Source organism: Prunus avium, chromosome 6 (assembly GCF_965620075.1).
Source record: "Prunus avium chromosome 6, drPruAviu1.hap1.1, whole genome shotgun sequence".
Lineage (NCBI taxonomy): Eukaryota > Viridiplantae > Streptophyta > Magnoliopsida > Rosales > Rosaceae > Prunus > Prunus avium.
The window spans coordinates 10,106,033-10,122,720 of NC_142289.1; the positions used below are offsets into that span (position 1 = coordinate 10,106,033).

The 16,688-nt window shown below is 40.0% G+C and overlaps 2 protein-coding genes across 13 annotated transcripts; one reads left to right on the forward strand and one right to left on the reverse strand.

Moving 5' to 3' along the window:
- Window positions 1-489: 489 nt before the first annotated feature.
- Window positions 490-13,042, forward strand: LOC110747625 (zinc ion binding protein). Of its 12 annotated transcripts, none has more exons than XR_015836453.1 (12): window positions 8,389-8,519; window positions 8,588-8,659; window positions 9,352-9,422; window positions 10,376-10,454; window positions 10,531-10,605; window positions 10,748-10,862; window positions 10,947-11,004; window positions 11,090-11,161; window positions 11,466-11,596; window positions 11,669-11,796; window positions 12,210-12,284; window positions 12,666-13,042. XR_015836453.1 is itself a non-coding variant. In XM_088254435.1 (12 exons), the coding sequence occupies exons 1-12, from the start codon at window positions 8,475-8,477 to the stop codon at window positions 12,667-12,669; spliced, it is 921 nt and encodes a 306-aa protein (XP_088110561.1). In that variant the 5' UTR covers window positions 8,390-8,474; the 3' UTR covers window positions 12,670-13,042. The 12 variants fall into 12 exon arrangements, 11 of the variants coding, with proteins under 11 accessions (XP_088110568.1, XP_088110562.1, XP_088110566.1 ...); XM_088254435.1 differs by having other exon boundaries at window positions 8,390-8,519; window positions 11,669-11,792; XM_088254438.1 differs by lacking the exon at window positions 12,666-13,042 and having other exon boundaries at window positions 12,210-12,614.
- Window positions 13,043-13,655: 613 nt separating this feature from the next.
- Window positions 13,656-15,286, reverse strand: XTH6 (xyloglucan endotransglucosylase/hydrolase 6). The gene is made up of 4 exons (XM_021946402.2): window positions 15,021-15,286; window positions 14,752-14,852; window positions 14,460-14,656; window positions 13,656-14,265 (listed from the first exon to the last, which is right to left on the reverse strand). The coding sequence occupies exons 1-4, from the start codon at window positions 15,205-15,207 to the stop codon at window positions 13,875-13,877; spliced, it is 876 nt and encodes a 291-aa protein (XP_021802094.1). The 5' UTR covers window positions 15,208-15,286; the 3' UTR covers window positions 13,656-13,874.
- Window positions 15,287-16,688: the final 1,402 nt, after the last annotated feature.

Consider the following 16,688-nt stretch of genomic DNA (forward strand, 5'->3'; position numbering starts at 1 on the left):
GCAAAACATGTCCATCAATCATGATGATATTCATGGGCAGCTTGTGACTGACTATAGCTATAGCTAGTACACGCGTGACTCTGTACAATATGCCACATAAATACATTAACGTACGTACCCAAATTTAAAACACGTAAGTCTAGAGACTTTGTTTGGTTTGATTTGGTTTGATTTGGTTTGGCTCCTCGGCCTGAAGACAGAAACATATGTAGGTTTGACTAGGACTGCTTGTTGCTTGTTATAGGTACTATAGCTTACGATCATTAGACTTATAGGGTTTGGGAAATGTTTCATTTTTGGATAACCAGAATGGGGTGCTGTTCTAAATACGTAGGTGGAAGCCGACCTAGTTGTCATCTCATCTTAAATAATTGAGGGCTGAATGAAACACCTTGCCGAACTTAATTAAATAAGACGGCTTATTGGTTGCTATATCTTGTGTCAAATTTGCTGTTCACAATTGCGTGTGAGCGTTATCGACTTGAGACCCTTGTTATCTGAAATGCGTATTAGAATGGTTCCGATTTCTAACTCTAGTATCTCATTCTCAATCCTTCTTTGTCATATTCATGACTTCGTTAATTGATGAATGGTTCCTTTTTTTTTTTTGGGAGTGTTCTATTATCATCTGATCTTATATCCTGCTCCTATATACTCAAGGACAATTAATATTAGAAAATAAAAACGAATAAAGGCTCTCTGCAAAGAAAGTTAAAGGAGTCGAGATTTGGAGGTTTTTAAAAGGAAGTATTCGACTGAGATTTGGTGTACGATCCACCGCCCAAAGGTTCACCAATTGAAAACACATCAGGCCAACAGGATCTTTCGAAAGTTCAGATATATAAAGTTCTATATGTTTGCAATATGGTTAGCAGAAGCTTAAACCTTTATGGATGGAAGGTGCTTTCTTTGTCTTTCTTTTTAAACTTTTCCAAATTCTTTTATACTATGATTTATTTATTCTCAACTTACTTTTTCTACTTTAATTTTCTACGTTTGTTGGATATATGCATTGTAAGATGTTTTATTCATATTATGCATGATATTCGTTTTATAGCTTTTTATACTTTATGAATAAGTTATTTAACTAATGAGTTTTGTTTGATTTAGGTATAATTTTATACGATATGACATCAACATGATTTTTTTGGTCGAAGACATCAACATGATTGAACACAACATGTTTCCGTATCAACAGTGGCGGAGCCACTTCTCGGCTTGGAGTGGCCCTAGCCCCCCCAGATTTTTTTTTGGTGAATAGGGGGGGCAGGGCCCCAGCAAAAGAAACAAAACTAAATAGAATCCAAGCAGACCCAACGGGACTTAGAGGCTCCCAACGCATCCTCAGCTAATAAAGTGCCAATCCAGTCTGGAGCAGAGTCAAGGGGCCAAATGCCCAGATCACTATTGTAGCTTGCCTGGGCAAGACAGTCAGCCACACAGTTTTGCTCACGGTATACATGGTGAATACCACAGTTCCCAAGATGATCTGCAAACTTTCTGCAATCTGAGATCACTCCAGCAAGAGGATGGAAGCTAAGAGACCCAGAATTTTTGAGGAGTTGAACTGCAGTTGCGGAGTCCATTTCAGCCACAAGGTTAGGGATGCCTTTATCTGCTGCCAGTTTGAGGCCAAAGAACAGCCCCCAAATCTCAGCCTCTAAGATCTGGCCCTTGCCCAGATTAACAGTAAAACCTGTGACCCAATCCCCAGCAGAGTTCCGAATCACACCTCCAGCTCCAATAGCTCCATTAGAAATTTTCCGAGAGCCATCCACATTTAGTTTGAAACAGCCAGCAGCAGGGGGCTTCCAAGCAAGAGAAACCTGGGTCTTTGGAGAAATATACTGAGGGGCATATGCCTGAGAGGACCATTCTCTAGCAGCATTTAAAATGACAGTTTGTGGGCTAAAAGGAAGGGGTTCTTCCGCATTAAACACATGATGATTCATCCATTTCCAGATGTACCAGCAAGTAAAGGCAAACCCAATGTTCCAAGGCATTCCAGTCTTCCAACAAGTTTTAGTGAGCAGATTACTGTGGATCCAGGCTCTGAGGTCAGTGTTAGTAAACTGCGTGATTGGAGGAGAGGTTTGCACATTAGTCCATATACTCCGAGCTTGCGGGCAATCTCTGAGGATATGAAGGGCAGATTCCGAAGACCAGCCACAGATACCGCAGGAAGGGTCAGAAGTAAGATTACGCAAAGCCCTTTGTTCATTAGAGGAGATTTTATCGTGGTAAGCCAGCCATAAGAAAAATTGTATCTTGGGGGGAATCTTTAGATTCCAAATGAGTTTCCAAAAGGGGTCCACCTGGTGATTAATAGGAGAAAGAAGCTCAAAAGCGGTTTTGACAGTGAAAGTACCATTGGCAGCAGGCTTCCAGAACTGGGAATCCTGCAAATCACTATTAAACCCAACAGGGGAGCTGATGATCTGTTGGACTAGATCCTCGCAAAGCAAGGAGCGTAGCTTGCCAATATCCCACCAGCCATCAATGGCAAAGCTGTTGATGGTGCAGTTAGATTGCTCAGGGGTTAAAGTGTTTGTACGGTTCAGCAAAGGCCCAGTAGAGATCCAGTGGTCTTTCCAGAAGCGAACAGTATCCCCCTTACCAATCCGCCATTGCATGCCTTTACCAAGGAGCTCAGCACCATGAAGAACCCCTTTCCAAGTGGTGGAGCATCCATGTTTATCTTTTAGGGAAGCGTCAAAGATGGTCTTACCCTTTAAATATTTGGTTTCGAAGATTTTAGCCCATAATCCTTCATCCTTACAGTGAATGCGCCAGCCAACTTTTGCAAGCAGGGCCTGGTTCATGTCAAAGGTTTTTTTGAAACCAAGGCCACCTTTGGACTTAGGTTTGCAGATCAAATCCCATTGGCAGAGGTGCACTTTCTGTTTATTAGCACTTCCTCCCCAGAAGAAATTCCGGTTCACCCGGTCAAGCTCTTTACAGGTAGACACATGGAGTTTAGCTGTTTGCATAGCATACACAGGGATAGCAGCAGTTACCGCTTGTACCAGAGTAGCTCTTCCTGCCAAAGACAGAAGGTTGCTCTTCCAAGAGGCCAATCTTTGGTGGACCTTGTCCACTAATTTACCATGAGTATTGCGGGAGACTCTAGAGTGGAGCAGAGGCATCCCAAGGTATTGACCAAGGTTTTCAGTGAGGGGAGAGCCACATATGCAACTGATTTCAGTAGCCAGAGCATTACCGGTGTTGGGAGAGCAGTAGATTGCAGACTTATCAAAGTTCACAGTTTGGCCAGAAGCTCTGCAAAATATCTCAAGACAGTCTTTCATCACTCTAGCCTGCTGGGTGCTTGCTTCAGTAAATAAGATCAAGTCATCAGCAAAAAAGAGGTGGGAGACAAGAGGACCGGATTGGGAGCTTTTCACAGGTTTCCACTTCTTTCTCCGTACAGAGTCAAAAATGATGTGGGAGAGTTTCTCAATGCACAGGACAAAAAGATATGGGGACAGGGGATCCCCTTGTCTAATGCCGCTGGTGGGAGTGAGGCTGCCAGTGAGTTCCCCATTGACACACACCTGGTATTTGACAGTGGACACACAAGACATAATTAACTGGCTAAGCTTGGAGGGTAGCCCAATTTCGTTGAGAACAAATCTGATAAAATTCCAGTTTAATCTGTCGTAGGCCTTAGATAAATCAACCTTCCATGCTAAGAAGCCCTTTCTCCCCTTAGAGTTCTTGAATTTGTGCATGAGTTCTTGAGCTACAAGAATATTGTCAGTAATTTGTCTGCCCGGAACAAAACTGACCTGGTTGGGGCTTATCAGGGTAGACATCAGGGGCCGTAAGCGGGCAACAATGATTTTGGACAGAACTTTGTAGAGGGTGCAACATAAGCTTATGGGGCGAAACTGGGCCATTGTTTGAGGGCTGGCAATTTTAGGAACCAGAGTTATCAGGGTATCATTTAGCCCATCAGCCACATGACAGTCAGCAAAGGCTTTGGAGGCCATATTAATAATATCTTTTCCACATAAATTCCAGTATGTTTGGTAGAAGCTAGCAGGGAAGCCATCAGCACCAGGGGCTTTTAGGCTACCAATATGGAAAAGGCTATCCTTAACTTCCATAGCATCAATATCTCTCGTGAAGAGGTCAAGAGCCACACTGGCAATAGTAGGGAAGAGATTAGGAGTATGCAGGTCGCATTGCACATTTTGAGTCTGGGTGAACAAGTTGGAGAAATAGCGGGCAGCTAAAGCTTTGATCTCAACAGCAGAATCAACCCAGTCCCCATTATCATTTTTTAGTCTTTCAATTTTGTTCTTTCTCCTTCTTATAACAGTAGACATGTGAAAGAATTTAGTGTTTCTATCCCCATTTTGAAGCCACTGGATTCTAGATTTTTGGCGCCAAAACACAGACTCATACCCAAGTAAGGTGTTAAACTCATCTACGAGGGAGAATTCCAGCTGCTGTAGAAACCTGTTTGGACCCGAGCAAAGAGCCTTTTGGATGCCACTGATTCTAGCTAGGAGGCGCGCTTTCCGGTGTTTTAGGTGACCAAAGACCTGGGTGTTCCAAAGCTTAAGGGGTTCCACCAACCCAACAGATTTCACCCAAACTGGACCAGGGAGCTGCTGCCATTTTTGGGTTATAAAATCCTTGAATTCCTCATGCTTGAGCCACATAGCCTCAAAACGAAAAGGTCTGTTATCTGGAGAAGAGGCAAAACCAGATTTTAAACAAAGCTTGATAGGGTTGTGATCAGACTTAGTCCGAGGAAGGTGCTTGACATGGGCCTCCGCAAAGAGGCATCTCCACCCCATATTGCAAATAGCTCTGTCAAGACGTTCGAAAACCCGCTTATTTGTCCAAGTGTACTTGGGACCATAGTAGCCGAGATCAACCATAGCATTATTATCAAACCACTTTCTGAAACCTTTGTGGCGGATGCTCAGTGCGCCTCCCAGTTTATCCTCAACATGTAACAGTTCATTAAAGTCTCCAGCAAGAACCCAAGGCAGCTGATGACAGCTACTGACAAAATCAAGATACTCCCAAAGTTTTTCTCTTTTAGGACCGCAAGGGCTAGCATAAATGGTAGTAAGAAGCCAATGAGTCTTCCCGGGACTGGACACGCAGGCAGTGATAGATTGGTCAGTGGTGCCAAGAATTTCAATATTAACATTTGTATCCTTCCATAGGAGCCAAAGTCCGCCAGAGAAACCAACGGAGTCAACAATTTCATAGCAAGGGAAACCAAGAGACTTCACTGTGTCAGTTGCTTTCTTTCCGCTGATACGAGGTTCACAGAGAAAAAGGATATCCACATGGTGATTGCGGGTTAAATCCATCACGGTAGGTCTGAATTTGGTGCAGGCAGCGCCTCGAACATTCCAACAGATAATAATCATTAAAAGGATAGGGTAGGAAAGGGAGAAACTGGAAGGCTAGTTCCTTGTCGTAACCACGCTGGTAGCTGGGGCTTGACCTTCCATAAGGTCCATTTCCTGGTCTGGGGAGGATTCCGCATGGGGCTCAGGGATGGAAGTGTTGGCATCCATGTAGGTGTCAGGCTCCTTCCCAATCTCTTCATTGCTGCCATCTATGTTGGGGGGTTCATGCCCAAAGATATACAGCCCTTTTTCCTTGTACGTGTTTTGACCACTGACCCAGTTGTTTAACTGATCATTAATAGAGATCTTATCTGAGGCTGGCTTCCCTCCAGTCACCAATTTTCCAGTAGGGTTCCAAGCTTTAGAGTTTGAGCAACTCGGGAGCTCTCCAAGTTTTGAGCCCATGCTCATGGCACTCTGCTTCTGTGCTGGCATGTTTGAAATGTCATTCAAAACTGTTCTAGTACCAAGCTTGGCGACCTTAGATTTTGTCCATGTTTTCTTCCCAGTATTAGTTGTCCATTTTAAGGTATCTGCATGAATAGGCTGTTTCTGGCTGGCACTCCTAGCAACTCCTAGATCAGCACGCTCTGTATTGCCATCCATATCTCTTAAGGCCTCAAATCTGGAACCCTGACCTTTGTCTCCTGATTGATTGCCTTTACCTTCGGTAACTGTCGCTTTAGGTTTCCTTCGTGGGGGCACATTCATCCATGGCCCTCTCAGCCCCTCATTTCCTGTCATAGAGTTCTCATTTACCACCTCAGCAGGTTGACCCATAGCATCCGCTCCTGCTGTACTTGGAATTTCAATGTTTTGTCCCGCAGAGTCAGTCTTAATGCTACAGGCCTCTTTCTTGTGTCCATAGTGCCCACACAGGTAGCAGATTTCTGGGAGACCCTCATACTCAATGTTGTACCAAACCTGGTTAATTTGAACAAAGGCGTCCAAAGGTTTGGTCAGATCAAGTTCCACACATAATCTGGCAAATTTCCCCCTGTTCTGAGCCGTTGTGAGGGCGTCAACTTTTAAGAGTTTCCCAAGCAGGTTTCCAATGCGTTTCAACGCCCAAATATCAAAGCATTCTAATTGTATGGCTGACACACGGATCCAAGCTGCCATTCTGGTAATGTGGGCAGTTGCTGGGCAGAACCCAGGACGCCACTTTTGCATCACTAGGTACTGGCCTGAGATTATCCACGGTCCTCCTGTGAGAACAAAGTTAAGATCTTCCTCCAGATCGAATTTGACAACAAAGTAATCGTTGACAAGATCAATTAATTTCCAACCCCCTTCAAATTCCATTTCTGTTGTAAGCGGGCATGGAGGAAATTGTAGGTGTGTGGTATGCCAAGGAGTTTGATTATGAGCGCATTTTGCCATGGCTCACATAACCGAGTCATGGCTTTCTCAGAGAACTGGATACAAGGGCCACGCTCAGCGCGAGAGGTCACCACATCCTCCTCGTCATTCAGATCTGTATAGTCAGTCTCCAGGGAGTTCACGTCGACCCCGGGATTCTTTGCCATATTCATCTTGTTCATGAGTTTGTCCTTGAAGCTACAGGAGAAGGTAGGGGGGTTTGATGGCTGGGCAGGTGCAGTAGGGGCCGGCGGCGGCTGTGCAGGCTCCAGCTCATGTTCTGCAACAGACTCCGTGGAGGCTCTGCTACGCTTGGTCATCCGAGCATTTAGAGGGACAGCTCCAAGTGAGCCTTCTTCCATGTCCCCACGAAGGCAGGCCACGGGGCCGATGAAATTTGTCGATCTGGTCTGGGCGATCTCAGAGACACAGCAGCGGCGGCCAGCCCTAATTTTTCTGTAAGCTTTAGCCCCCCCAGATTTTTATCCCTCCTCTATTATATTATATATAATATATAAAATTTGTAATGAACAACTTATAATTTAAGTTAAAATTTCCTCTAAAACAAATTAGACATGACTCAATTAGAAATATTTAGCTCTAAATATGTAATTATTGAATACTTAGGTGTTTTATATACTTGTATTTTCTACTTCGACCCCCCTAACTTTACAATTCTAGCTCCGCCCCTGCGTATCAATAACCAAACCCTCCTACACAAATGCCCTACCATCTACCAAAGAAGGGAAAAAAAACTTTCTTGACAGTTGAAGAAAATATATAATTAAAATGAGACTGGTAAAATGGATATGAAAATCAAATTGAAAAATCACTTTGAAAAATTACCCCTTTAATTTATTAGTTAAACAATTAATCTTTTGTCAACGGGATCTAGCCCAGTGGAAAGGATTTTGACTTGCAGACTAGTGGTCTCAAGTTCGAACTCCTATGACACATTGGCAATGTGTGGGTGAGAAAACTCTCATCCCCTAATATCGCTTGTATTTAAAAAATGTTAAAAAAAACTGATCTTTTTGTAGACGAGGACCAAACAATAAATCATGGGATGAATTTGTGAGATGATCTCAAAAGAGGGTTCAGTGCTTTCTGAAAGGGTTTAGTGCCTTCTGAATGAATACTGTTTAAATACTTGAGCCACACTCTGGACTTAAATACTTCATAAAATTCTTGGTTTGTTGAGAGAAATTTGGCTCGTGCATGACGAAATTAGCCTAGCTCCTTTTTAAATTATTTTCAGGTGTTTAAAAATAAAAAGTTTAAGTTTCAAGTCGCATTTATGCAAATTTTCAATTTTTTTATATTCGCTATAATGGGCTAGCTCAATAGCCCAGTCAGAAGCCTGAAATCAATTTGGTTCATGGGTTAGGCTTGGGCCCGATCATTCGTATGAACATGGTCCAAGGATGAAAGCATTTACCAGTTCTTGCAACGCTAGCATTTCCTGATCCACGGTGCCTGCCCGCAATCTGTTCTTGAGTGTTTTTTTATCTCTCCGAACCAAATGGTATTTCTTCTTCTGCTCTATTTCGCTTTTGGTTACTGGTTGTATCTGCAAGTCAAGATAAAGATAAAGCGCACCAACTGTTTGTTAAAATTCCCCCCATGTTTGTGTACTGTGATGCGCCTTCTTGGGTGTAATAATTTTTATTTTTATTTTTAGAGAACTGAAGCTTTTGTTTTAGTTCATGAACTAAGAAATCCAAATTTGAGCTAATGTGTTCATCCATTGGAGCCAATATCCAGTATAATTATAATTATGTATGTTATACTGTATATGTCTCTGAGTTTATCTATGTATGCATCATCCAAACTGTTCTTGAGCGCAGGAATGTGCTGAGCAGAGGAGATGCAGAGAGCTGGCCGAAGCGTCTACCTTTTACCGTGCAGTGTACTCAGAGGTGACTTGGACAGTCATTTGAACCCATTATCTTTTGCCACACAAACACCAATTTCCTGGAACTAAGTATCATTTTATACTGCAGGGTTATAACATCTGGTCTAGCATTTTGAAGTACTTATGTTTTAAATGTTTCAGGAGTCTAAAATATTATGGGTGCTAAATGCTCATTCTAAGGACCAAAAGTAAATTTTAAAATGTTTTTGGGTTAGTGAAAATCTATGCATTTGAACTCATGGATCGTTCACCACAATTATTTTGTGTAAAATAATTTATTTTTATGTTGAGTACAAATTCTATGAATCCCCATTGTGAAGGGCACACCTTTCCTTCCTGAACAAGGCTGGGTTCGGAGAGGCCAGCCACACATTATTGCTTCAATTACTATTTCCTTTAATTCACTTATGATTTTATTTCCCATTGAAATTAGGAAAACGCCTGAGGTATGAATAAGAACCTGTTTAAGACTCTGAATGCAGCAGTTGCTAATTATTTTCTCACATGAACCTGTATCTTGATGCTCTAACACCATACAAGCAACTAATGTGAAGGCTCATAGAATTGTTTCAGTATATGATTAAAAGCATTTGTGAAAGTTGTTAGTTATTAATGTCTTTGGATTTTCTATGACATTTGGTAACATAAGTACCTTCATTGCTGCTGATCATTGACTTGATCATCATGTGAATGTAGATAGAGGAGGTTGGATGGGAGCATCTGGTGAGGTTCGGTGGAGATCTAACATCTCTCAGCTTTCGGATCTTGTAAGATATTCTTGTTCCCATTCAGTATCCAATCACTATTTTTTTCTTTTTCATTTTACATTTGATAAAAGGGAAAAAAATTTCTTTGGTTCTTCGAATATGCCGAGAATTTCTATACATGGGCCAAGGATATCTTGTTTTTTATGTGCCAGATTAGTTATAGTGATTTCAATATAAGAAGGAAGTGGAGATATTTAGTTGTGAGAAATGAAATAGTGCTGCCAAACATGTTTTGTCTTGTGTCCCAATAAATATTTAATGCTGTAAACATGTTATGCAATTGTCAACTTATTAAAAGTTTCAAGATTGTATTTGTGTCGTGGACTAGCAATCTGGTTAGTGTGAAGTAGAGTAAACATGCTTTATCTGAAGGCAAGTGTTGTGTAAGATACTATTTCTTGAGTTGCCGAGTTCTATTTTTTGGTCAAAGGGTTACTGAGTTCAGAACTGTGTTTTTTCTTATTTCTTCATCAAAAAGCTGTGCCTGTTTGATTGTGCCTAAACCTTTGTTCTTTCATAGTCCTTAATTCTCATCAGTAGATTAAATTTTATATATCAAGGAAGTACTAAGGAAATTCTAAAAGGTTTATACTGGGTGCTTGTGGAGCATTAAACCCTAAAGTTATGATAAGAAAAGTTTAATTTTCCAAGAATCAGATTTGAACTTCTAACAATTTTCAGAGTAGATCGTTTAATACAATAGTGTTATCTTAGGTTATCCTCGGAATTTTCTTTTGACACCATGTTGTTTAGCAAAAAAATCTTCCTGAACATTTAGGCTGTTGTTGCAATTAGTTGTTTGGTAAAATTTTCTTTTTTGGCCATGCAACATGAGTTTCTGCCATTCTTCATTTTTTTTATAAACTTTTTGGCATTCATTTCTGCCATTTTGCACATGATTATACTGTCTTAATCATGTAATGGGCTCAATCTTTTGTAAATCTGATTACCAGAGATGGCAAGGGGAAAATGCATATTATTGAGATTCAATTGGATAAAACCCATCCTAAATGCCCTCCTTCAATTTCAGCAGTATGTCTTCTTTAATCTTTTGCATTGTTAAGTTTTTCCATTTGAGGCATAAATAAGATTTAAGTTTATTTCTCAGGATGTACCATATATGTTTGATTTAAAATGGTCAACACACTCAAGATTGAAAGATGTGGTGCAACAGTTTAAAAAGGTATTCATTTTTTTTCCTTTCAAAATACATATGAGAGATGTTGCATTAGTTGATTCGAGTTGCCGCTTATAGACTTCATCAAGTTGTTTTCTTGTGTTCTTATCTTTGCTAAAAGCTGTTGATAACTTATTCTTGTATCCAGCATCTGGAGAAGCTTCAGGCATTTTGGTCTACTTTGGATGATATTGACAGGTCCCTTTGGGTTGTTGATCCTAAACAAGCATCTCCTTCTGTATCCTATCGCCAGATCAATATGGGTGAAGCATCTTCTTCATAAGTATTGATAACTCTTCTCCCTTCTGTATGTCGGTGTTAAGTCTTTTGAGGTTTTTGTTTCACAGGAAATGATTGCTTCATCATGTTGTCTATTAATGCCTTTGATCCTAGATCTTTACCAGAGTGAGATTCCATCTCAAATAAGTTACTAGAGCTACTACCTTCTAGCTTTTGCTTTTCATTCAATGCGAATATCAAGTTGTGTTAGATGTCGTTTTATTGGTTCAGGTCCAATTGTGAACTTGTTGAGAAATAGATGGCGAAGAAATGGCAAAAGATGGTATAACTTTGCATCCGTTCCTTGCCTTTCAATCTGTATTCTTTGGTACTTGTATTTAAAAGTAATCTAAATAGGAATTTTCTGGCTGTGTTACTGCCGAATCATCTTTTTTCATGAATATATTTGTCTATTTGTACCCTTAATTTTGATGACTCCTGGCTTTTCTTTAATGAACTCTACATCAACCTCATTTGAAGGTTGGGAATCAAAAATAAAATTTCTAGAATAGGGATAAGTTTGTTATGGAGAGAGAGAGAGAGAAGAGATTGAGTGATATATGTATATCTTTTGTTTGATTGCACAGGATAAAAGACAAACAATTTCTAGAAAATCTTAAATGTCTTTTGGAGACTCAACTGCCAATTCCCCCTGATGTCCAGAAGAATGAGCAGCAAGTTGAATGCGGAATTTGTTATGCTCAGAGTCTTCCTATTGGTAATCCTCTAGCAATTTTAATGTAGATGTTTACCAAGTTTTTCAGTCATTGATTTAGCAATGTTAATGTAGATGAAGAGCTCAGACATAAGAGTGGAACTGGGACTGACTATACATGCGACAATACCAGTTGCAAAAGGGCTTTCCATAGCATATGTCTTGTGGACTGGTTGCGTTCTATCACCACAACAAGACAGTATGTTAAGTTTCTTGTATCACAGTTAACTTCTGCTGGTTTATGCATGAATGTAGCCTTAGTTGTCTTTTGTAATATTTTGTAACAGAAATTGTGGGTTGAGATTAAATATGGCATATTTCAAGTTCAATAATGTAGTGTGCATTTTAACTTTAATATGATAAAAAAGAATACATGCACTTCTCCAATTGAAATATTTTATTAAAGCATTTCACTAGGAGGCACAGCAATTATATACAAGCAGAAAATGGGAACTATCAGGACCACGACAATTATTTTAATCATCAGAACAGTTTGACTTTAAGAATTATTTGGGCCGCATCTGTCGGCCATGTGAATGCATGACCTACAGTGGTAAACGTAGGCTTCCTTTTATGGATACTTGAGTTATGATATTTATGTGTACTTTCATTACAGGTCATTTGATGTTCTATTTGGAAGTTGTCCATACTGTTCAGAACCAGTTGCGGTGAAAATCGACAGCATGAAGAAGTAAGCTAGGTCTTCTATACCTTCTAATAATTTGATTTCCTCATTTCTTCTGCACATCCTTGAAGTCCAAAGGCTGTTAATTCTTTATGGTAAATTTGTACCACTGTGGAAATGTGAAGACCAAAACTCAGAAAGTTGTATTTTACTTTATATATATCGAACAAGATGACTTATCAAATGCTAAATAGTTGTTTTCTATGCATAATAGTCTGTCTAAACCATATCCATTGTGCCTGTTCACTTGAAACCAAAAGAGTAATTTTACTTGCCCTCTATACCAAATGAACATTTTTCCTTTTGTTTGGTTGCCAAAGCATTCATATATTGTCGGCTGTTTGTATATGCCTTTGTGTCTAAGCACCTTTAAATTGATACCAACAGGTAGACCATCAGGTTGCCCCTCTGTGGAATGCAGCAAACCACGTTTTGTTGAGGTACATTTGCACTGTTCTTCTTGTGGTGGTCCTAATCCATGCTACTAGAACTAACCAACCAAGTCAGAGAAGATGTGCCATTCCAAACAAACTTTTTAATTCCTCAATTCTCAATTATCACAGAATGGCCCCTCATTTTATGGCCCTTATCGATCCGGTTGGGATTTGGGGTCCCTTGTTATTTAGGCCTCCCCACATCATTATGAAAATGTTGATTGAACATACACAACCAGTTGTAGGCAAGAAAAATTCATCGACCTATTGATTGTTTGCTTGCGGGTTCAACACTTAAATTTATAAGAGCTCGATGCAGTTAGATGCTTTGCCCTATTGTTTTCAATTTTGTCAATTTTTGCTTTCTTCATGTTGGATTTGAACTATTTTTTTGTTGATTGACCATATAGAGATCACCCAAATGGATATTAGTGGACTATTCATTGTTCTGAGTGTAAGTGATTCAGCTTCTAATGGCCCAATGGTTGGAGTGACATGTTTTGGAGTCATGCGTGCATGCAACGACTGACTGTGACCCTTACTCACCATGGGACCATCTTTGTGGTATTTATGGCTTTTGCTAGCCAGCTAATGAGCCCCACTTGAAGAACCATTTCACTATTTCAGGGACGATTAAAGCCATAAAGAATGCTATGGTGAGTCGATTAAGCTCCAAATGCACTGACTATTACTAAGCTCGACACTGCTCTAAAGATGTCTAGAGAACAAACCAAGTATATATCATAGGACCATATGTTACATATTTTGTTCAGCTCAGTCTGGTACAGTAGTAGTACTAAATCAAACCAACCTCTGTTTGTTTCCACAATTTCTTTCTTGGCTCGTGTCAGAATGGACCAAATTTCGTCCTTTAACAGTTGAAAATAAGCACAGATTTTTTATTCACATTTGAAAACTGATAATAGATTTAAAAGACATATCCTTTTCACAATAACGCAGGAGCTTTATTTGGTACAATAATGCGAGCTGTGTACAGACACATACAACCACAAAGTAGAAATTGACATTTGCTCGCTTCTAAAAGACTTAAGACTTCATCCACATACGCATACGCACACGCACACACAGGATTTTTCCATATTCCCTAACACATAAATGTACGTACCACCAACATGGATTGTTTGGTATAATTGGCTCCGATTTAGAACCCCGCGAGACACTCCGGTGGGGCTACCGGGTACCGGGATTTATCCGTGCAGTAATCGTAGATCATGTGGTTGATACGAACCCACCTGTATCTTCTATATTCAAGGGCATTGAGTGCTTGGTAGGCAGTCCCTTCCCACCAGTTAGTGGCGCTTGAGGCACAGTTGGCTGGTCCTGGCACAGCGCACCCCTCAATATCAAAATCCTTGTAGTAAGAAAAGAAAGGAGCTTTGCTCCAGTTTATCTTCTCAAGCCCTCCTCTTGTAGCCCAATCATCAGCTTCCCACAATGTTGAAAACACCCCCATGGGTTGGAGCTTGGGGTATGGAACTCCTCTGGCTTCATTGTTCTTGTACACCCTTATAGGCACATCATCCACATAGAAACTGCACCACCACAATCGCATTGACACTAAATTACCCCAAATTCAAAACAGTTATTATAAATAAATAAATAAAAAATATTATTATGTCTAATGGAGTAATTTTCCCTTGCTATACTGTGATAGATCAGACGTCTAACAACATAACATGTTCGAAAGATAGAATATTGTTCATGGTTATTGGTCTTGTTAGCTTACACAATATGGTGATGGTTCCAGAGTATTGTGTAAGTGTGGAAATCTGCAGCAGGGTCAAACCAGAGGTTGACCCTTTGCTCCCTGTTACCCTTCCCCTGAGCATATATATTGGTTTGGACTGTATAAGGCTGCCCAGTCCGGTTCCCCAAGAACTCAAAGTCTAGCTCATCACGCACTGCATCTGTGTCTGAGTTCATCTGCCAAACAAAAACCAATCCAAAGCAAATATTAATTCCCAAAAAACCAAGAAACCCAAATATTCATTTTGGGTTTTTTCAGTCTGTGAAGTTACATAGAAAGCAGTGACAGTTCCAGCAGAATCTCCAGGGATGAGCTTGATCTTCATGCTCACACGCCCAAACAAGTACTTGTGTTTGGAGGCAAACCCACATCCTGAAATGCATCAAATTTAACAGTCAAATCTCAAATGTTAGAATTTAGAAACCACTCATTGTTTTGTCATGCTTTGTGAGGACAATCCAATTGAACCAAACTTCTTTTTTTAAACCATTACTAAATATAATAAGTTGACCCCACGATTTTATATACATATATATTTACCAGAATTTTGGTCAAGAATAAGTTGGATGGCCCTCCCTCCATCGATTTGCCTGATGTGAGAATCAGACCATGTGACTTGGAAGTCTTGCAGAAAAGTGGCTGGTCGTCCAAAAGCCGAGAGAGAAAAAGCAAGAAAACAAAAGCAGAGAGAAGCAATGAGGCTTCTCAAAGAGGGATATAGGGCCATAATAAGTTGTAGCACGAAATCAGACTACTTTGTGATTAAAAGGAATTAATAATATGGATGAGATTTTAGATGATGAGAGGCTTCTTGTGGGCTGTTAAATATATATACACACACAGAGTTGGGAGACTTGAGGAAAGATTAGTGATTACGACTGTTGCCTTCCTATTGGAAAGTTCCATCACAACTTTGCTTTCCATCCAGCTAATGGCAAGCTTTCAGTTAGGCCCTACCCAACAGTTTGTATTCTTCTTTCGCGCTTCTTCTTTCTTAATCTCCCCCCTTTAATTAACTATGATCCTTTTCTTCATCTTATTAATCTTTCTACTACTACAGAAATTATTCCACTTGGACTAACTATTGTGTCGGGTGGCATACTCTGTAGCGATCCTACCTGCCTTACTGTTTTTTTGTTCGCTACAATGGAAGAGAATCGAACTCTTGACATAGTGGAATCTTATCTAAACGAGACTTGTATATGAATTAATTGTTATATCATTCTAAGGAAAGTTAACAACATAAACTAGTTACCTAGCTAGTCTTTATACTCTCACAAACAAAATCAGGAAATAGCATCGACGATTATTTACGTGGTTGATATGCGTCGACATAGGATGCATATCGACATAGGATGATCGATAAGTGTTAGCTTGCAGATTATTTGTTTGGTATTGTGATAGTTGTGCAATTTGATTATGCAATGCATCCAAATAATAACGTGAACCTTACAAGAAGTTCGCGTGGATGCAAATGGTGCCAAACTCATTCATCCATGCCATGACATTCCAAAAGAATAGCAAGGTTGCTGATTGTGATTTTACAGGACTACGGAATTTGTGGAATGCGTGGAATGAATTTTACTTGCACCAAACTCCAGAAGACATAGAGGCCATCAGGGCCATCACTGTTGAGTGTATGGCATGGTAGCCGTCGGTCAACTATCCCTGAACTTAATGCTATCCAATCAGAAATTCATCCTTTTATGTGTATATATCAGCCTATATATATATATAATACAGCCAATACAAATTGATTGATATGGAATTGCTGACTGGCCTGTAGTTCAAGCATGGAGTGGACCCAATGATGTGGCCCTCACTTTACAGGCTGGGATTTTTGTTATTATTAAACACCATTTTAATTGGTTATCGTTTGTTTGTCAAGGTATTTCCAAACTCGTTTTTATTATTGTAGATAATATTTTGTCATTCAAAGCTAAAAATCTCAAACGTTTGTCATCATATAGCTGTGAATAATGAAGCATTTGCAACCCTATGAGAAGTGCTCAGATCAGTCGTGCACTCGCACATGTTTTAATCCTGACTGTTGATACATGTAGAACTTAGAGTGAATTAATGATTAGAATTAACTCGCGCTAATTTGTATCGGCCATCGTATCACATACTTATAATTGTGATGATTTTTAGCTTTAATTATGAAGCCTTCAAATCCTATAAGAAGAACTTACGTCAATTTTGCATACG